The following is a 22,066-nucleotide window of genomic DNA, read 5'->3' as shown; positions in this document are numbered from 1 at the left end:
ACTTTTGCAAGGCACTGTAGTTCTTATTTTTGTCATCACAACTGATTTCAAGATACACACAGGTGTGTCTGTAAACTTACAAAGACACTCTCTGTTCTGCTCAGTGGAGGGACATCTGGGTCTGAGGGGCATTCCATTTCCTGAAAGGGCTACAGAAAAAAAAAAAAAAACACTCAAATACAATTAGCAATTGCAGAATAATACATTTTTACATTGTGTTGAACCTGCAGTGTGTAGAATTTTGGGTTTTATTTCCTAGCAGATTTTGTAGAAAGCAATTATAATATCCATAAGTACATTTCATTTAGTGCATAATAGCTGAACAAAATGTTTTGAATTATTATTTTTTCCCTTAAAAAGGGTCTCATATGTCCATATTTCTGCATATTTTGGACCAAAGCCTAGTGCCGCCATCTTGAAAGTGTCATAGTTGGAATGTCATCAGGTGCATTGTTTAAAATTTAGAATTGTTCTTGTCCTTGAAGGCCACTGTAGCTTCTGTTATTATTCGAAAGGGGTGGGGTTACCCAGGGAGCATTGCATTCTAGAACTTTCTTGATGATGTCATATTACACACTGCACCTTTAAGATAGATCTAAAGCAGGGGTCTCCAACAGATTTTTTTTTTTAAGTTAAAAAAATCTGACAAAGGTAAATGCACCTCTTTCCATGGTCAAAACTTTGCGAAGGGCCGCGATTTGCGGTAAATTAATGTGCACGCGTCTCAAAGGGTTCCTCTATCAGCTGGTGTGTGTGTGTGTCTGTGTTTGTGTGCGGCTCTGTATGCGGCCATGTGTGACTACGGCATGCAAGCGGGAGAGTAAACGAGCAGAAGCAAGCCGTCACTGAACTGGTGGCGAAAATAAATGCAGCTGAACAGAAAGAAGTGCTCTGTAAAGCTAGAACAGTTTAAGACTCCACATCACCGTGGCAACACAACCTATCTATCAGCTCAGACAGCGCAGAGAAAAGTTTGAGGAATGCATGAGAGTGATGGCCCAGGCAAGTTTCAGTAATGCCTCGTTTCCACCGAGTAGAGCGGGTCGGATCGGAGCGGTTCGGTCCGGATAGTTTGGCTTTTCATTTGCCAAGTTGGGTAGGGTACGGTTTAAGCGCACCTAACAGCTCTGAGCCGCTCCCAATCTCAGTACTCCTCCGTAGGGGTACTAGCCGCCTGAAAGCGGGCCGAAAATGTGGAGCTACACACCCCCGTCATTTGATTGGTCGAAAGAATCATTTCCGCCATGTGTAGTCATCTCGGCAAGAGTGAAGAGAGTCTTGTGTTTTGACGAAAATGTGAGCACAGCACTGTTTATTGTGTGGTGTTTTTCCTCGTCAATAAATTAATCAGTTGGTTACACTGTGTCCCACTGCTAGTCACGTAGCTGCCGCAGCCAGCACTGTTCGCTCATGAGTTGCACCGAGCCGTTTCTGTGTGTTTTCGCCATAGATAGTAGGCTAGTAAATACACGTTCACAACAACACGGGGGGAATAAAGAAGCGGCTGGTTTGACCAAGCAAAAACGAGAGACCGCTGGTTTGACCACAGTTGGTAGAAATAATCATGAAGAGAGTCTTGTGTGTTGGCGAAAATGTGAGCGCAGCACTGTTTATTGTGTGGTGTTTTTCCTCGTCATTAACTTAACCAGTTGGCTACACTGTGTCCCACTGCTACGATGTCACGTAGCTGCCGCAGCCAGCACTGTTCGCTCACTGTATATCAGTTGCACCGAGCCGTCTGTGTGCTCACAACAACACGGGGGGAATAAATAGCCTAAAGAAGCGGCTGGTTTGACCAAGCAAAAACAAGAGACCGCTGGCTTGACCACAGCTGTTCCACAGCCCGATAGTTTAACCCACATTCTGGCGGCGGCTATCGCAGTCCAGCCTAAACCCCGCCCCACCAGTAAGGGTAGGGTCGGCGGTGGAAACAACACCGAGATTCTTAAAAGTGAGCTGTCCCGCTCTGAGCCGCTCTGACCCGACCCGCTCTACTCGGTGGAAACGAGGCATAAGTGTTTATAGAAGTACCACACTCAGTGCGTTTCCATGGCACAACTAGATTAGATTATCACATATATCGAACTAGACACTCGAACGGACCGTGTCACTTGTCTGAGTTTACATGGCCTTTCAGATATCGGATAAATGTCCAATGCATGGCTGTCTCCACTATGCTAGGTGGCGCTGTAGCCCTTTCAACCATGCTTTCAACAAGTGTTGAAAGAGCCACGTCCGGTTCTCTTCCGTCAATAACCCATGGTGTAGCCTATCACGCGCAGGCACACAAGCACAGAACGAGAAGTCCGATAAGCGATGTCCGATCCCTGTATACATGCAGAGAGAATGCCGACAACGAACGACTTATCTAGGTGTTCTTATCCGACATCTCTTGTCCGTTATTGTGCCGATTTGTGTGCGAAGTAGATCGGATAAAGGTGTTTACATGCAGTTTAAAAGTCCTGTTGAAGTCTTATTCGTTTAGTTACCCGATTATGAGTCTGCATGTAAACGCACTGACTGTTACTGTCTTTGACCTTTGGAGAAATGTATTTAGTCATTTTAAGGAGAAAACACATTGTATTTATTATTTCAACTATTGAGTTATTTGTAGAACAGCATGCTAGTGTAGCCATACAAGATTGATTTTCTGAATTTTCAATGCTGCTTTATTTTTATGTTTTAAATTGGGAAATACATGTTCCAAAACGACCAATAACCTCTGTATTTAAAAAAAAATTAAGCAAGTAGGCTAATAATAACCATTAATGAATTATAGGCTATCGCATCACAGTAGGCCTAATTGTCCACAATAATCTCACAACAGCCCCTATCTAAAAAGGAACTTTAAAAAGGTTTAAGCCTATTATAAACAATAACATTATTAGTCAGTTAATATCTAAGGGTTGTTCATTGTGATTTAAGAGTCAGTGAGCTCCATGGTAACACAGTGATTGACAGGCTGACTGCTCTTTAGCTGGACAGAAACTGCCCTTTTTTAACCCCAAAACCCTCTTTAAATACACAAACGTTTTGCCTTTACTGTTGCACAGTCACGACCCAAAAAAAGTCGGTCACGTACTGACCCCCCATAGGCCCTTTCTGAGCCAGGAAAAACCCTGGACTTACCTCTAGCTCGTCAGTCTTCTCTCCCTCCTCCTCGCCGCCTGTCTTCTCTCCCTCTAGCTCGGTCTTCTCTCCCTCTAGCTCGGTCTTCTCTCCCTCTAGCTCGGTCTTCTCTCCCTCTAGCTCGGTCTTCTCTCCCTCCTCCTCCTCCTCGCCGCCTGTCTTCTCTCCCTCTAGCTCGTCAGTCTTCTCTCCCTCCTCCTCCTCCTCGCCGCCTGTCTTCTCTCCCTCTAGCTCGGTCTTCTCTCCCTCTAGCTCGGTCTTCTCTCCCTCTAGCTCGGTCTTCTCTCCCTCTAGCTCGGTCTTCTCTCCCTCTAGCTCGGTCTTCTCTCCCTCTAGCTCGGTCTTCTCTCCCTCTAGCTCGGTCTTCTCTCCCTCTAGCTCGGTCTTCTCTCCCTCTAGCTCGGTCTTCTCTCCCTCTAGCTCGGTCTTCTCTCCCTCTAGCTCGGTCTTCTCTCCCTCCTCCTCCTCCTCGCCGCCTGTCTTCTCTCCCTCTAGCTCGGTCTTCTCTCCCTCCTCCTCCTCCTCGCCGCCTGTCTTCTCTCCCTCTAGCTCGGTCTTCTCTCCCTCCTCCTCCTCCTCGCCGCCTGTCTTCTCTCCCTCTAGCTCGGTCTTCTCTCCCTCCTCTAGCTCTTCAGTCTGATCCTCTTTTTTCTCATGTTGGGTCTGGCCCTGCAAAGGAGGTCAGCACAGTAAGGAGAAACGTCATAACAAAGCCACCACAAAGGTTAGTCTGGAGGCAGGGCTCCAGACTAACCTTTTCTATTAGGAGCATTTTTTTCCCAACACATTTAGGGGGGGCAAGCAGAAATTTTAGTGGCACACCTTAAAGGCCTACTTCACCGGTTTGAATATGAAGGTGTATTGAATTCTGAGATCCTATGTAGTATAAATGTGAAAAAAAAATTAAATCGGTTCATCCTAGCCTGAGAAAAGGCAGAAAGAGTGTTTTTTTTTTAACCCTATATTTCTCTTTCTCGTGACATCACAGAAAGAGAAATATAGGGTTAAAAAAAAACGTACTTTGTAAATATTACTGTGATGTCACAGTAAAAGACATCACAGTAATATTTACAACGTAAATTTTTTATTATACTACATAGGATCTCAGAATTCAATACACCTTCATATTCAAACCGGTGAAGTAGGCCTTTAAAAATATATATATTATATATATTCACATTTTTCCCAATTTTACTAATTAGGCCCACTAATATTGTATTGCCATCATGTTTTGGACCACACTGACAAATGATATAGTTCTTTGTCTTTTTGATAATAACACCTAATTGCCATGTGAAATCCTTCAGACATTTCTTTAGGAAAGGAACCCATTTTCACCACAGCCCCTTCTACATCTGAGCCCTCTGATTATTATCTCTGCTGAATCCTCTGTAAGCAAAATAGTTACAGGACCAAAATAAAATAGTAGTAGCTAGATGACAACATCAACTAGAAAATGCTGACAATTCTGAAAGAGGCACAATTAATAGAAAATGTTGACCAAGTAATTTACAAATTAACTAGGCCTATTTACATACACAAACTCACTTTCCAAACTTTTTGGGTTGCCATTTAACCACAATGTTAGCTTTTTTATGGATATGCAGTGGCCTATTGAATGTGGACCTATAAAATAATTTTCGTGTTCACAAACGTCACCTGACACACGGTGCTGTCTGTCTGCTGCAGGTGGGAGGGGGGGCTGCTCAGACTGCCCGTGTGAGTGAGTGCTGTCAGCGGTGAGGAGCGCGGTAAAAAAAAAGTTGCAAGATGTGTCGCTGGTCTTTAACTAGCCTTAGCGCTATGGCGGAGAGTCGGCAGGTATAGCGGAAAAAGTCGCCAGTTGGCAACATATTAAAGACGTGACGATAGCGGGACACAGAGGACAGTAGGTCACGTGATCCGCGCAGTTGATCGTTTCATTGATCACTCACGGACTGTCCCTTCTCTCTCTCTCTCTCTCTCTCTCTCAATGAAAACAAATCTCGGCAAATTTTCCGGTCGCGCCCCTAGATTTAAAAAGTACTCGCATTGTCTCAAAATGTTACAAAATGCGAGCATTTGGTCGCAGTCTAGAGCCCTGTATCAGACAAGCTGAGGCTGTCAGCGGCAAGGAGGAGGAGAGGAGGAGGAGGAGAAGAGACGGCATGCGCTGCTGCTCTGCTCTAGTGAACGCGGTTTAAAAAAAAAGTTGCAAGATGTGTCTCTGGTCTTTAGCAGCCTTATTGCTATGGCGGAAACGTGAAAGACATGACGACAGCTTGACACTACGATGAAAATAGATCACGTGATCCGCCCAGTTGATCATTTCACTAATAACTCGCGGACTCTCCCTTCTTTTTCTCACACACAAAACACTAATAATGGCAGTAATAATAATAAATGGAAACATAAGTCCGACGGTGAATGTTCCGGTCGCGCAAGTGCTTAGTAGTAAAAAGTACTTGCACTGTCTCAAACAATGGTCCCAAAATGCAGTCTGGAGCCCTGAATTTAAAATGGTGAAAACACTGTAAAATATAGGGATGGGTATCGTTTGAGTTTTGACCAATTCCGGTTCCAATTCCGATTCTGACTATCGATTCCGGTTCTTAACGGTTCCCAATTCCAATAAGATAAAAGAAAGGGGTCAAATGTTTATGTAAAAAACATTTATTTATCGTTTTTTCTCTCTCAATCTTGTTCTTATAAACAGGCTACATAAAATAAATGAAACCCAATATCACAACTCCTTTCAGAGCTTTTGGAAACCTAACCAATGGGAAATATTGTCTTTAAACAGGCTCTTTAATAAGTCACATTTTAGATAATCAGAAGGGGAATCTCTGATATATTCCACCTGAAATCAACATTTTCTTTTCTTCTTTCTATTATCTATATTCACGTAGCCTGCTATATTTACAAACTGAGGCAGCTCACGAGGCAGTGATCACGGTGCGTTCTGTCTGCTGTCTGCAGCAGCAGGCTGGGGGCTGCTACTGGCCGTGTGAGAGTAGCCTACTCCCGACAGCACCAGCCGCGATACAGACGTTGCTTGTACTTTATATAGCCTAGTCTATGGGCCGGTGTAGAAAGTCGCGTTGCTGTGCCGCTGTGCACTGCTTCGGTTATGAGCCCTGCAGCTCTAGTGTGAGGAGGAAGAGCAGCGCTCGCTACTCGGCTCTCAGGCGCTCGGTTGTAATGCGACGGCGCGACCTGATGTGCGAGATGCTTTTGCGGAGCTTCTTTAAAACAGTTATTCCTCTAATGACCAGTAAAAGTAGCAAGATTTATCCCTGGTCGCCTGCTTTGACCATTTAATTCGCTCAGGTTACAGCAATCTTTCTGAATAGGTCCATGACAGCAATGCTGTTGTATGCTAACCGTTAGCTCTAATCAAAACACAGACATGCCTGCAAGGTGACGTCGCATGACGTGAGTACGTCATTTTGCGCATGCGCAGGAATCGATCAAAAATAATCGAAATTTTCATATAACAATTCTAAATTTAGCACCGGTTCCGATGCCCATCCCCAGTCACTAGGCTTGACGAACGTTTGTCTTTTTACGGCCAAGCTGGTGCAACCAGCCCCTGTAGTGTACTGTATTAGCCAACAGCAGCGCGAGCCGCTAAGCTAGTTAGCATTAGCGGCATGCTTCAGTGTTCATCACAACATATCAATTAAAAACCACAGATGCATGCAACCATAATTATCTTAAATTCTTACCTGCTGCTGGTGTCGTGCTGCGCATTGCTCGTGATGAGCCCGTAATAATTTGATCCGTCTTTTAAATCTCTCTGTCGCTGCTGCCATGTTCACTGCTGCCATCACGCCATCCAGAAGACGACTATGGCTATGGCTGTGGCTCTGGGTGGGAGATGGGGGATGGGCAGTGCGCAGTGCGCATGTGCAATACGCGCGCGAGCCGCGGTGTCCTTTGAAGCAGATGGCCCATCAATTAACACTCTGCAGAGGACCACACAATATTCACCACTTCTCAATTGTGACTCAGTGTAGTTTTAAAGGCTAGTAAAACTCCAGTAAACTGCACAGTAGAAAATTGTTAGCTCTTTCTACTTGACCAAAGTTTCACTATACAAGTGGTGGACACTAACTAAGTACTTTTACTTTAGTTTTAAGTATTTTTAACCAATTATACTAGTATTTCCATTCAATGCGACTTTTGTCATTTTAATTTTACATGTTATGCTTTTAACACTTATACTCTATTTAGTACACTTTTATATGTTTATTAACTTAATATTCTTGAGCTTTGTCACCATATTAAGAGCGCACTATGAACACCATGCATAGAGAGTAGCACATATTTAGCTTATCACTTGGTTTACATAATGGTCAGGCAACTTTTGAGAACTCTGCCTGCACCATAGCAACTCCTTAGCAACGAAACTTCTCAAGTTATACCTGCCATCAGAAACCAGCTTGGAAAGGTGTCAGGGGCAAGACACAGCCAGCCTCCAACACACAGTCAAACAATCAGAAATAATGTATTTGTTTCCATATAACACTTATGTCCCACCATTTTAACTTCAGTCTTACTGGGGACGCTTTTTGAGAGCTCCATGTAGGCCTACATGTTTCTGCTCACTCAATTTAGATAATTAACCTTTAAGCTTTGAAATAAATCTTCTACTTGTTTTTCCTTCTAGACCTCTGGTTAAAAGAACACAAAAATATTTTTCCTAACACTTTATACTTACAATCCTCTACATTTTAGAGGGAAATACTGTAGGCTACTTTCTAAACCTTTGCTCTTTATTGACATAGGCCTAAATCATCTAGATGCAGTGTAGTTAGTTTGGCTGTACTAAATATTTGATAGATTCAATAGATTGAATCTAATAAATAGTACCCTCAAGTTGTTGACTAAATTAGCCTATGTATTAATGTTTCCATTCATGGACACAAGCAAGCCCAGGCCTAGATTCAGAGAGCACCTTGGAAGCCCATTATATAAAATGAAGCTATTTGTTTTTAGTGGTAATAGTGACCAAAATGAGTCAACATCACACAGTAGTGCTGACAACCATAGGGCACATGCTTGTCAAATCCTTTATTGTAGAGATTGGGTGTTAAAGGGTAAGGCATAACTATGTCAGTCTGTGTAACCTGTTGTGTCTCTGGAGGAGTCAAGCTCATAACAGGCATTTGATGTGCTGAGGACTGAGATTGAATTGGGAATCTAACTTATTTTATGAAGCATTGGCAATCGGTAAAAAAACATTCAGCCCTCTTTACTGCTTTTTCTGCCTGCTGTAGTGTTGTTTTGGCAAGATCTACACTTATTTCTGCTTGTTTCATAAATGCAGAGAAATCAGTTGTCTTTGGTGGAGAGCTATCATAACTTGCGAACATGCCTTTTCCTGCATAACAGCTGACCAATCTATGAACCTGTCTAATCATTTCTTTACCTTGCCTTTTAGGTACTTTTGTTTGCCATCTCTGAAATGTTCCTGCTAATACCAGCCCAAGGGAACATGATTTACAGTCCTTTCATCCATCCAGAATTTTATGCAACATATTTAATACAATCTTTTCTAACGACCATGCACATAGAAAATTGTGAACATGACATATACATTGCCCTTATGACACTTTAAACTACAATAGCAAAGTTGTTGTGATTATACTGTTACAAGAAAAAAGTATAAAAAATATGCATATTTGACATTATCGTCGGGTAAATGGTAATGTATAATTGCATATTATGACTTTGATCGAGAAAAAAAGCAACCGCATAGGTATTAACTGGGCTATTGTAGTGTTTTAACCCGTATTCACACCAAAGATATTAGCAGGCATCTTCACATGCTGCTTTATTCACATACTTCCGGTAAGCCTACAACCACGCATGACCTTGGACAATCTCTCATGGAAACTTAAAACTCTTTTCGACAAAACTTGAGTCTGTGAATTTTGAGTGTGGCTGATATGACTCTGTCCTCTGACTGCAGTGTCTCTCAGCTGTCTGTCCCTGCTCTGAACACCCTAAAAGGAAAAAAAGTCACAATGCCACATGCCACTTACTACAAGCAAGCGATCCCATTTTTCCAATTTTTTTGTGAAATCTTGTGAAACATCTACTGTTATATTTTGCTTTACCTTACTGAATCTATTGGTCTATTCCTGTCTCTCCCTCTCTTTGTTGTAACAGACAACGTTACATGAGGCCTAATGTACAATATCAGCATTTAACTTACCCATTACAAAAGCGAAAAAAATATATGTTATTTTATCATACAGAATGAAGACTTTTAACAACTGACTTGCAGATATGCTCATCATGCACTGTCAACTCATACTCTAACCCAAACCCTTTATACATTTTAAAACCTCTCATCTTGTCTCTGCTGTGCTGCTGCATTGCTGCTCTAAAACATACAAAATGGCTTCAGTGATGCATCTAATGCCTCGTTTACACCTAGTAGAGCGGGTCGGGTCGGAGCGGCTCAGAGCGGGACAGCTCACTTTTAAGATTCTAGGTGGTGTTTAGGCTGAACTGCGATAGCCCCCGCCAGAATGTGGGTCAAACTATCGGGCTGTGGAACAATTGTGGTCAAGCCAGCAGTCTCTCGTTTTTTGCTCGGTCAAACCAGCCGCTTCTTTATTTATTCCCCCGTTTTGTGAGCGTATTATGACGATAGGCCTAAATGTACAGAGAAGGCCCGGTGCAACCAATAGTGACAGTGACCGAACAGCGCTGGCTGCGGCAGAAACGTGACATCGTAGAAGTTTTATATAGGCCTACTATCTATGAGTGAGACACAGTGTAGCCTTTATAGGTCTGTGAGTGTAGCCCACGGATTAATTTAACAACGAGGAAAAACACCACACAGTAAACAGTGCTGCGCTCACATTTTTCGCCAAAGCACAAGACTCTCTTCACTCTTACCGAGGTGACTACACTGTGGAAATTATTATTTCAACCAATAAACGCATTTGTACCTCCGCCTTGTCGGCACCCTTTCAGGCGGCCCTAATATCCGTACCCTACCCAACTTTTGGCAAATGGAAAGCCAAAATACACATACCAACCCACTCCGACCCGACCCGCTCTACTCGGTGGAAACGAGGCATAAGGTAGGCTAGGGCTCAGTATAAAGTTATAGTTACAGTATAAAGATTGCCTATTGTAGAATTAAACAGGAAAAAATCCACTTATTGGTCACTATGTATAGCATTTGTGCAGAACACTAGTGGGGTTTTCTAGTACAGCTGATAACCTAATCATAATTTGACCCAAACCTTATAGTACATTGGAAATAATTCAATTATAATTGAGAATGTATCTGCAAATCAACTGCTGTGCACCGTGTTCCCCCTTCACACTGTGATAATCAGAAACAACAGCAAGTGATGAGCTCAGAACTCAGGAAGACAGTGAAAAAAGTTAGGAATAACTTTGGTAATACTGTGTGAGCAAGACAGAGGGGCCTGTGTTCTCTGACTGTTTAAGGATGCTTGATTTGTTAACAGAAATGTGCAGCTGTTAGCTGATAATGTTAACCGTGAATTGTCAATAAAGAACTGCTAATTGTTAGCCGCTAACATTGACAATGACACACTGATTTAAAAAGACAAATGCGAGCCATTTTCCACTACAGTGATCACTGGCTCCAGTGTTGGTACAACGAAACGTGATTTGTGTAGCTAAATATATGGATTTAGCTGATGTATTTAAGTGTTTTGAAATGATGCTGTTTGCAGAGTCTGGCAACCTACAAATACATGAAATTACTTGCATGTGGTTACTTTTAACACAGTTGAACGGTCATAGTTAGGTTTTTGCCACCACTGAGTAATTTCTTACTAGAGATGGGATAAACAGTTCTCTTGACTGAAATGCAATCCTCGAATGCAACTTCATTGTCCAACAGTGCAACTGAATGCACCAAGAATGTTAGTTTGATCTTTTGATTGGTGCCATGCATTTGGTTTGGATTTGAAGAGAAGCTTTGAAACGTTTGCCGAAGGAGAAGACGAGCAGTATGCACCTTTGAGGTAAGAAGACTATATTAGTTTTGATATGCAATAAGTTTGGCTAACACCTTTGCAAACTACTGTTAAAATGTTCTTGCTTCCATTTGCATGGAAAATTTTGTGTGGTTTGAGGAATAAAGAGAACAAATTAGTCTGTCTTCCTACTATGAATTGTCTGAAGCATGAAGGCATGTTTTTCAAACTGAAAATGTGGTAATTAAAGCTAACTTCAGCTAATGAACATGTCTGTCTTTTCTTTAGCTAAGCCAGACGTACAGTAAAGTAAGGTTATCCATAATTAATAAATAATTAAATTAATAATATTACCCTTTGTGGTGTATTAACGATTATCAACATTTTCCGCTTAAACTCGCTTACAACACAGACTTTGATGAGCTACTGATGTGACACTAAGGTGTCATAGGCAGTGTTGGGAACTATACTTTAAAAAAGTAATTAGTTATAGTTACTTACTACTTTTTCCAAAAAGTAACTGAGTTAGTAACTGAATTACTTTATAATAGAAGTAACTAGTTACCAGGGAAAGTAACTATTTGCTTTAGCCTACTGTAAAAAAAAAAGTTGCTATAGGCCTATGTCAAAGAAAAAATATTTTTCTGAGCAGTTTTCACAAGTCAGTTGAAATGAGTTGAACAGACAGGTAGAGCTACTTGTAGGCTACATAACTTTCACTATTTATTGCACATCAACAGACAGCAAGAGGTTTATCCTGCACTTCAAGTATTTTGTTCTCAACAAAAGTAGTAGAGGAAACTGCTGAATGTACCTTGCTGATCTGCTATCACTGGATTCACTTCAGGTGTGTCGGCTAAAACACCACTTAAGGCCAAAAACATCAGACTATGAAGCATGAGACGATGAGAGGAGGAGTAAGGATTTATCCTATGTTTATTTCCTTCTTTAACATGCACAGCAGCATACAGATCCCAGGAAAAGAACAATAGCAATATTCGGCTTGTGATGACACGCTAAACAGCTGTTGCATCCGGCGAATTACGGCCGTTTAATAACGTGCATAAATTATAATTTATAGACGTCGAGAAACTCCATGCACTTACTCACAAGGGCGATGCAAACAAACTCAGGGAGAGCACGTTTCAACCGTGGATTGATAGGTGGTTACTGCGGCAACGTGCACGCTCACACAACAGAGAGAGAAAGAAAAATAAACTTCACTAAACAGGCGCTCCGGCTGACTGACGTGACGGCGCTAACTGACAGTTATAATGTCATCCACACTGAATAAAACACAACTTAAAACACTATAACAATCGCTTATCTCGTTGTTAACCTACCGTTCTCCTTACTAGCAGTGTGTGTAGTATGGAGCCAGGGGTGCGTTCGGATTAGTTCGGAGTCTTAACACAGTTCAAACAAAGCAGGGCATTCTCACCCTGGAACAGAGATAATATGTCAGTTATCATAGGAGATAAAGATACTGAGTCCAATTTAATCGGCCGATTATAGCACATCTCCGAAAAATCGGCAAAATGGCCGCCGATTTTTTGCCTTTTTTTATTATTTTTTTATTTAAGCAATCATGTTGAGTGAGATAGGTACCGGAGGTAGCATTATAGCCGCAGCAGGTGTGTTGTAATACATTGGATTCATTCACACTTGACAGTTCCCCCTGACACCAATAGCAGAGTCATTGGTCATCTCTTGACTGTTAATAGTAGTTGATATTACTATAGTTATTATATAGAATTTATATAGTGCTTTATTGGAGGTCATTCAAAGACACTTAACATCAAACATATAGAAAATCATACTTATAGAAAAAGAAAAGAAAATACAGACAAATTACAGATAAGGTTTGGAGTGGAGTCAGGTGTAATTATGCTTTCTTAAGGAGGTGAGTTTTGAGTTGACTTTTGAATGGGTTTATTTAATCTGAGATGCTGATCTTTGGAGGGAGGGAGTTCCAGAGGGTTGGGTGCAGTTCCATAAAGTGCTTAATGTCTGAGTTTAAAAATGCGTCATTTCACTTTAGACATATTTGTAACACTTTATTTTTCTTAAGATAATAATGATGCATATTTCAATAAATAAAAAGCTCCTGTACACCTATCAACAGTAACAAGTATTTATATACATTTAAGGGTTCAAACAAGTATTTTTTTAAATATATATTCATGGGATTTCTTAAAAAAAGAATCGGCATCGGCACCCAAAAATGCATATCGGTCGGGCCCTAGTAAAAATATGCAAAATATTTGATTATGTACAATAGTTATATCAGCTGCCTCCCCGAATGCTATTATTTATGTTGTGCAATAACAAAAAGAAAGGTTTTGGACTACATTAACAGAATGGAGTTTTCCTCCTTAAAGTCTGTCTTCATCACAAAGTAGAGAGTGCTTTATATATTTAAAGTACAATGCATTATTTTATGGATGTTTTTACATACACTAAGCCAGCATGTCAACTCTCATTCTTATTGTTTCCAAACAGGTTTAACAAGGACATTGAGTTCATGATTGGCCACAAGCCCAATATTTTCTGGCAGGTGACATGGAGGGTGATTATTCCACTCATTATGGTCTTCATCTCGATTTTCTACTTTGTCACCCAAATCTCCAAGAGTCTCTCCTACTTTGTGTGGGACCAGGACACGGTAAGTGTGCTCTTTGTAGTATTTTTTAGCCTGAAGACCATTTTAAATGTGGTGTTGGGATCATGACTGATGGAGAATCATTCCAGGACATAATTTGTGTTGTGCATTGTTGTGAATTGTAACGTTTTATTTGACTCTCACCATAGGAGAGCTTCCCTAAGGACGTCCATATCCTTCCTGGATTTTCATCATCATCTCTAGTCTGGGTGGAATTCCCTGTTCATCAATCCCAGGAAGGGCCCTCTTCAAGTATTTTTTCAGGAGAAGGGGTTTTATTGTTGTTAGTGTATTATGTGTATGTTCATCCAGGGAGTGGAAGGAACAAGGCTGGCCTTCATTGTGTTTACAGAAACCATCACCAAAATAAATGCCTGGTTCTCCAATCTGGTCTGTCGTCTTTTTAAAAAATGGCCCCATGTAGGACTAACTGGTAACCTGGAGTAATGACTGATGTGTTCAGCAATCAGGTGAAGGAGAAGGGAGTGTCTCCCGCACAGTGCCAACAGGTTCACGCTGCGCTTTGCATGACATACGTGTTTTTATTTTGCTTCCCATGTTAACACGACCGTCAATACAACCCCCGTGTCAGTATGGAGCTGAGCTGCGCCAAACTGACACTCAACTGACACACAGCTAAATCAGCTGTGTGTCAGCTTGAGCCTATTCTTCTTGTGAGCCGCACGTCCAGCAGCAAAAATACAGTAAAAAAATTATGTTTCACATCGTAGGCTAGCCTACATGCCACATTACGGTGCATTGACATAGGCTTACATATCATAACCATATGAAACAACAATAATTTGATGTTTTCTACTTCATTTAGGCTAGATGTAGGCCTATTTCTTTATAATTTTTAACTCCATATTATATTAATGATATATTTCGCAGTTTTCACTTTGTGCTTCCTGCTTCTCTCCACCCCAGAATGTCTGTCCAATGAATGAATGACCTCAGATCACGTGTGGTTTTGCTTCATAATGCTGGTTCACTTGCAAAAGGGGCAATATGAAAGTGGCCCACACCAAACAAAAAAAATCTCAATTATATTTGGTCTGGACCAAAGCAAGTGAACTTGCGGACTTTCCCAGTGTGAGTGCACCCTTAGGGCCTGTGTCCACCAAACACGCTTTTAAAAGGCGGAGCGCTCCGTGCGCTGCTTTCAGCGCGCCCTGTGTGTGCACCAATGGCTGGTTGAGCAGCACTTTTCTTCAAAAGTTCAACTGTTTTTAACAAAAAGTGCTCGGAGCGCTCCGCATAAAAGCGCAAGGCGCAGGGAGCGTTAAACCGCCGCGGGTGCTTTTTAAAAAGGCGCACTGCATGCGCGTCCTGCCATAGAGAATCCATTGCAAACAGGCACTCCGCCTTTTAAAAGCGTGTTTGGTGGACACAGGCCCTTAGACTGATAAGTATACGGAACCCTATGATGTTTATAGTATTCAGCTGAGCACTGGATGCTACAAGTACAGAATATTATTTTATATTTTACGTGTTAAAATGGTCAGTGAACATTCTAAGAAGTGGGAATTGACAGGGTTGTAAATAGTGCTATTCTTGCTTAATATACAATAAACGGATTCTAGTAGTTCACTAAAATCCGTCCATTAAAAAAATGCATTTACCGGCTCGTTCAGTGCTTAGCTGGAGCCCTGATATTCACAACATTGTCACATGTTTTATTAACTGGTGGGAAAATGTTAAAACTATGGCAAATCTATCTTTCTAAACTGGAAAACAGCACTAAATGATTCCATTAACATAAGATAACCACAAGATCTATAATTATATAAATGCACAAATGTTGAACTTTTTTCAAAGCACAAAGCTGAGAACTGTAATGAGCGTACAAAATGAAACAAATGCGAATTCTATTAAATTCTCATGAGATTAGAGGCCCAAAATGTAATAATTAGGTAACAACAATTCTATTAGAAGATAATAAACACATTCTTATGACAAAAATGGCACTCAGTCACATAGAAAAGTTCACACACTGAAAAACCAGTGCGGATGGGGACTTAGTTCATATACTGTAATACCAGGTTTGGCCACCAGGATTGCTCTAAACAACACACAGTTTCCAAAAAAACAGCCTGCTGGGGACTTTACCCACACACTGCAATACCAGGCCCAGCCTACGGGATTGCTGTAGAGCACACACAAAGTCTTAAAATCCTGCCCCCTGGGGTCCCTTCAGGAAACTTCACCAGCCATATCAGAAAGTCATTTCCTATCAAGTGGATGGGTTCGCACCGTGGGGACCACGTTTTTGTCCCCATGGTGTTTCATGGTCCCCATGGTGTTGGTGTGTATTCAGGTCAATGTCCCCACCGTGATAGATAAACGAAAGCACACACACACACACACACACACACACACACACACACACACACACACACACACACACACACACACACACACACACACACACTCTCTCTTTTCAAACTGGTAGTTTTCAGCCCCAACCGACGCTGATGTAAGTGACATGCCTTGAGGCCATTTATCAGACTTCAAACACACAGCTCCCTCTGGAGACTCTCAAAGCCGGGCTGCCTTTTATCACATGCAGTAATACTCCCCAACACCTGGAAACACACTTTGAAGTCTAAGATAGCTTGAGTCAATGCCAAAGTAAACGCAAATGACATTCTATTGCATGTTATACAGTTTCAGGAGGACAACTTGATGCCCACTGTGGACATAACAGACAGACACATAAGACAACAGGCTCTTATCTGTGTAATATTCATTTATTGAGGCGATCTTCTGCCTACCTGTCTCATCCTCATCTTCTCAGACATGTAAGAGTGACAGCACTGATATGCAGCACCTACTGTACATCACTGTCTCATTTGATATTACATTTTCATACGACCAAAACAGTGAAAAACAACACTTCTCTCCCACTCTGTTTCCTTTACCTTCCCTGTTTTCATTTCCTGGTTTCCTGGATCCTGACGCAAAACCTTGCCAGTGCGGTTTACATTCATACTCATACTCAGTCTGTACATTGTAATGCCCTTATATTCTACATTTCAATGTATTCAGCTTACTGCATATTGCACATGGTAAACGATGTTCACTCATATTACACATTTAAATTGATTAACTTTTCTTTTAATACCGTTTGGTTTTGCCTTACCTTTTGCACTATTTAGAAAATATTGATTGTATATATTACTTATTTCCTATCATTTTATCATTTTGTACTTATGTTGGAGAGAAATGTGATTTAGCTTCCTCTGTACGTCTGGCACATATTGCAGAAATTGACCCTTCCCACCTAGTTAGCTACTCGTTCGAAAGTGGGGTGAAAATGTCATATTTGAACCAAATTACGGGGTCATTTAAAATTTTCAAAACTAAATTTTTTGAAAGAGTGACAGCCCTAGGACCCTATAAAAGCAGTAAGACCTTACCTTACAGACGCGGTAGAGGTATTTCTTGTCCTGGGTGAGCTTGTAGAGGGACAGGAATGCGTAGGCGTTGCCGGCCGTGCCGTGGCAAAGACCGTAGCCTTTCCTCAGCAGACCGCGCTGCCAGATCACCTCACCACAGTCCACTGCCTCCTTCAGGTACTTCTCCTCTTTGAACACCTGGGCACACGCACACACACGCACAGATAGACACAGACACACACACAGAGACACACACACACACACAGAAAGTCATGGGTTAGTCAAAGAAGTGTGTTTACGTTTTTTAATGTTCATGCTGCACCTATGTGTAATAAAAAACCACACCATATCGCATATACATAATACTTTTTATTATATTTAACATTATTCTATTACATGTACAGTACATGTATCCTATTTCACTACAGTTATGATTTTATTTCCATGTACAGTATTCTATTTCGTCTCCATTTTACTTTTAACTTTATTTTCCATTCTACTTTATATGTATATGGTGCACCTTATCTCTACACTGTGTCCTTGCACTACTGTGTGTTTATTGTGTCTCAGGTGTTTCTCTTACATATTTTCTTCTTCTATATTGTATTGTTGAGAGAGGAGCCTGGGACTTAAGAATGTCATTGCCAATGACTGCTGCTGTAATTACTGTGCATTTGACAAATAAACCATTGTGAATCTTGAAGTGTGTGGTCAGATAGACCGGACATCCTTGAACTTCAAACCTGACAGACAAGAGCATTCTGAGAATTCCCTCATGTAGTGAACTACTGTGCAGGGACAATGAATCTAGTTTTTATCCGTGCGTGTAATGTTTACCAGTTTGAACTCATGCTACAACATTGCTTCATACTACTCTGAATGCCTCAGGGGAACAATAATCACTTGTCTGTTTTAGCATCACACTTGAAAATTCAAACGATGGCTACAATAACACATCAGTTTCAAGCCAAAACACGGAGAATGAACCATAATACTTTTCTCATTGAAAGCTGCACCAGTACAGAAAAGCCTCTTGCTGTCAGGCTGGTTGGTGCGTTGTATCTCTCCCATGAGTACAGATAAAGTCGAGCCCACATTAAAGAGTAAGCGTCCCCACATGCCCAGGCCTCATTAGTAGGTGATACATCTCAGTCAGAGTAGCTCCATGACACTCACTGCATCTCATAGCAGAGCTGATTTAGATGGCAGTATGAAAGTCAGGCTCCCTCAGCAGCAGTCCCACAAGGCTTCAAAACAGGAAACAGCCATTTTGGAGACTAGGGATAGCACGGTATGGGGACCGATATGGCTGTAATCTACTCTCTCAATGATTTCAACTATGAGAGACATTTCAATGTTAAGACTGTAGCTATGTGATATAGCACACATTTAAAATCATTTAGTAATAAAAAAAGTTGAGTTCTTCTGTATTCAAAACCATACAAAGCAGATAAGATAAATCTATAGGCATTTTCGCATCTGTTTGCTCTTTTCAATTAGAATTGCTTTGATGCTTAACCTTACACATAACATCACCACAAAAAAATAAAAATAATCAAATAATTATGATATTGGACAGTACTATCTGTATCGGCTGATAATGTCGTTCCATAAAGTCATTCACTCACACCTCTCTAACTGTGGCCATACTGGCCGTTCACTTATTTAAAACTTGTTGCAGAAAATCCCTTCATTACAAGTACAGACCTGCTTGTTAAACCTAGTGCTAGGTGTGTGGCTCCCAAACCAACAGTACACAATGAGTGAGTGCCCAAATCAGTCATCCTTTGAGTCTTTTATCAAGCACAGATGCCAAACATTTCATAGACAGTAATCCATGATGGAAATAATTGATAATTGTAGTTTTAATTAAGTGAATGATAGGGATGTCCTCCTGATCAAGGCTTAACATTGGGCATCTGCCAATACCAGTTCATACCGGTATACTGTATATGTATGTGACACAGTGAAATAACAGCTGTATCCACCCAGCTTATTTTCCACAAGCTAATTGATGTACATACTGGTGTATGAATGAGAGTTTAAGTGGAAGAATGCACCTCCTAAACTGATCAGCTTCACTTGGGTTCTGCCCTCCGTCCACTCGGCTGTGAGTATGACTTTATAAACAAGCTTTCTCATTACACAAACTCAACCAGCAATTTGGACAAAACAGCAGAAAAACAAGTCAAGGTTTCATTTTAGCCAATTCCGCTCCATTTGAATATTTCCAGTCAAATGAAGACGGCACTTTCTCCAACACTCTCCCGCTCTTGAACTAGACAATTTCAAAATGTGACTGCTGTGCTCTCGGCGGGAGTACTGACGCTGTCTAATCCTGGGCTTCAGAATCCTCCTTTTCATCTTCAAGTCGAATCACACAACCAACCTGTTCTATATAGTGGTGTATGAGTGTGTGTATGAATGGGTGAATGTGGTAAGAAATGTAAAGCGCTTTGGGGCTGAGAAAATCATCTAAAAAGCGCTGTACAAGTCCATTTACCATTTATGTATCTCTTATACAATATTATCCCCCTTCAGCCATTGCTATTGAGTAGCAGTGATGTTGGGGTGTTTGTATATTCTGGTTGGGAGCGGCAAACCAGCTACATATCAAACTACCAACAACCTATACATGCCTGAGTCCTCTAAGATCTCATCTGATTATATAGCCACATAGAGTAAATGGTTAGCAGACAGGATATTAAAAAGAAGCTAAGTAATGCTAACACGGTGTAGTGTTGGTTTGGCCCCAGATATCTTCATGTAGAATTCAGAACTCATATCAGTCAAATGTGCTGCGGCGTCATTTCCCCCTCAGTGAGGTTTCTATGGTTGCCATGGCAGCACAGCAGTCAGCTATGGCAGGTAAAGAGAAAGAAACAAAGTGCAGCTATAGACTTTGAGGCATGGAGACAGCTGGATGTTTGAAAGCATTTCTTTTAAGTTCCTACAATAGGGTTCCTGATAAAAACAATGCACCATCAGAGCTGAAGTGTTATGTAAAAGTCTAACCAGAGCGGGAAGAATGACTTAAAAACTGGAATTCTCACCCCACCCTTAAGCCCAGTTCAGACCAAAGATTTGCCTCGCAACGAGACGCAACTGCAACGGCTTGCAACAAGCTGGCCTGGATGTTCTAAAACTGGACCTGGTGATTTGACATGTTGAATCTTCTGTGACTCCTTGCAACACGCTGCAACGAGCAGTTCCCACTGCTGCGACTTCTCCCCGCCACGTTCTAAAACCATCTCGTTGCAAGTCGTTGCGAGGCGAATCTTTGGTCTGAACTGGGCTTTACACTCTCAATTCCTCAAAACTGGAACTGACTACGGCTGACCTTAGCAACTTCAATGTAATAATGTGTGAGCCTAAGGTATTGGCTGCTTATGTGTGCATTTTGGTTACGTTTGTAAAGATGGAAATAGGGTTTTGTATGCTATGGATCTAAATGTCCCCTCACTGAGCTGTTTCACCATTTGATGACATCTTTAAAAAGGTGAGCTTATTAATCATGTAGCCAACATACAGCTCTGGAAAAAAACTAAGAGACCAGTCTGGATTTTTCTTCAATCTTCATCTCTACATTACTTAATGGAAATGCTCTTAATTACAATACTTTTGGGGGGGTAATTCGGTAGAAATGTTGTCAATAAAACCAGAAGATAATTTTTCTCAAACATATACTGGTCATAAATAGTCAAACGAGAGAGACACTGAATATTTGGAGTGTAATCTTATTTCTTTATATATATTATATAGAACAGCTTTGGGCTGTGATAGGCCCTCCCTACAGCCGTCCACATCTCTCTGTGTTTGACTTTTGTATGGGGTAATTAAAAGGCCTTTGTACCGTTGCTCTATAACAACAGATCTCTTTACTATTAGAAACAATCATGGTATGACTATGCTCATATTCTCTGAAACAGATCATCGTTTGGTGGAGAACATGAATTACAACAGCTTTATTTAAATGGAACACAGCGTGCTCAAAATGCAGCCATTGAAATGTTTGTCCTCATGTGACAACAAAATGAAATATCTGTTGTTGTTGTGTGCAGTTAATAGCCAGACAGTGATAAGCCAATCGCGTCCCCCATTGTGCTTTGTTCTCTGTGGGGTGCCAAAGAGTCTCAGCATTAGAGAGAGACATTAAAATGCCAGAATAGCAGCGCATTAGCGACCGAAAAGTGGCTCCTTAATGGGCCAAGGAAAGACGAAATTAGCCCACAATGCATTACCGCAGAGTGTGTGTGTGTGTGTGTGTGTGTGTGTGTGTGTGTGTGTGTGTGTGTGTGTGTGTGTGTGTGTGTGCGTGTGTGTGTGTGTGTACGGCAGCTTGTGTCTCATAATCCTCTCACGGGTTCATCAGTCAAAACATAAAAGTCGGTAAATACAATAAAAGCTCTTTACAATTGTCACCATGTAAAATAGTAACACAATACACATTACAACACTATTGAACACAAAATAAACTGTCCATGCAGTGCAGAGCTATGCCACAAGGGGCCAGTGTTGTTCATGTGTTGGGAGACACACGGGGTAATTAACAAATGTCTGGTTATTATTTCCCATAGTGTTTGATGTTCTTGTGTTGAAGTTCTGGCAGCATCTGAAATCCTCCTGCATCCTCACTGTTCACTATTCATATTTGACTTTAGTATGACCATGTAAACATCTGGTCAATGATCCGACTCCTTTGGGATGTTCTCTACATTATGCCATCTATTGCATGATGTCCGTCCTGGGAGAGGGATCCCTTACTCTGTCAACCCTGAGGTTTCTCAATTTTGGAATCCCGCTAAAGTTTTTTTTTTTTACTTGGAGTTTTTTCTCAGCCGAGCTAAGGGTCTAAGGGAAAGGGTGTCATACTGTATGAAATGTGAATCCCACTAATGTCTATTTGTGATATTGGGCTTATA

At 41.3% G+C, this 22,066-nt stretch overlaps 1 protein-coding gene across 1 annotated transcript in view; it reads right to left on the bottom strand.

Annotated features, from left to right (window-relative positions):
• The window catches only part of lancl2 (LanC lantibiotic synthetase component C-like 2 (bacterial)), a 57,901-nt gene that overhangs the window by 14,334 nt on the left and 21,501 nt on the right, over nucleotides 1–22,066 (bottom strand). Inside the window, exon 7 of the mRNA XM_080050620.1 lies at nucleotides 17,166–17,342. Within this exon, the coding sequence (XP_079906746.1) occupies nucleotides 17,166–17,342 (177 nt within the window). The remainder of the gene's footprint in view (nucleotides 1–17,165; nucleotides 17,343–22,066) is intronic.

This window comes from Ammodytes marinus (assembly GCF_949987685.1).
Source record: "Ammodytes marinus genome assembly, chromosome: 21".
Lineage (NCBI taxonomy): Eukaryota > Metazoa > Chordata > Actinopteri > Uranoscopiformes > Ammodytidae > Ammodytes > Ammodytes marinus.
Note: the sequence above shows the minus strand (reverse complement) of the source record. Positions and strands in the feature narration are given on the sequence as shown.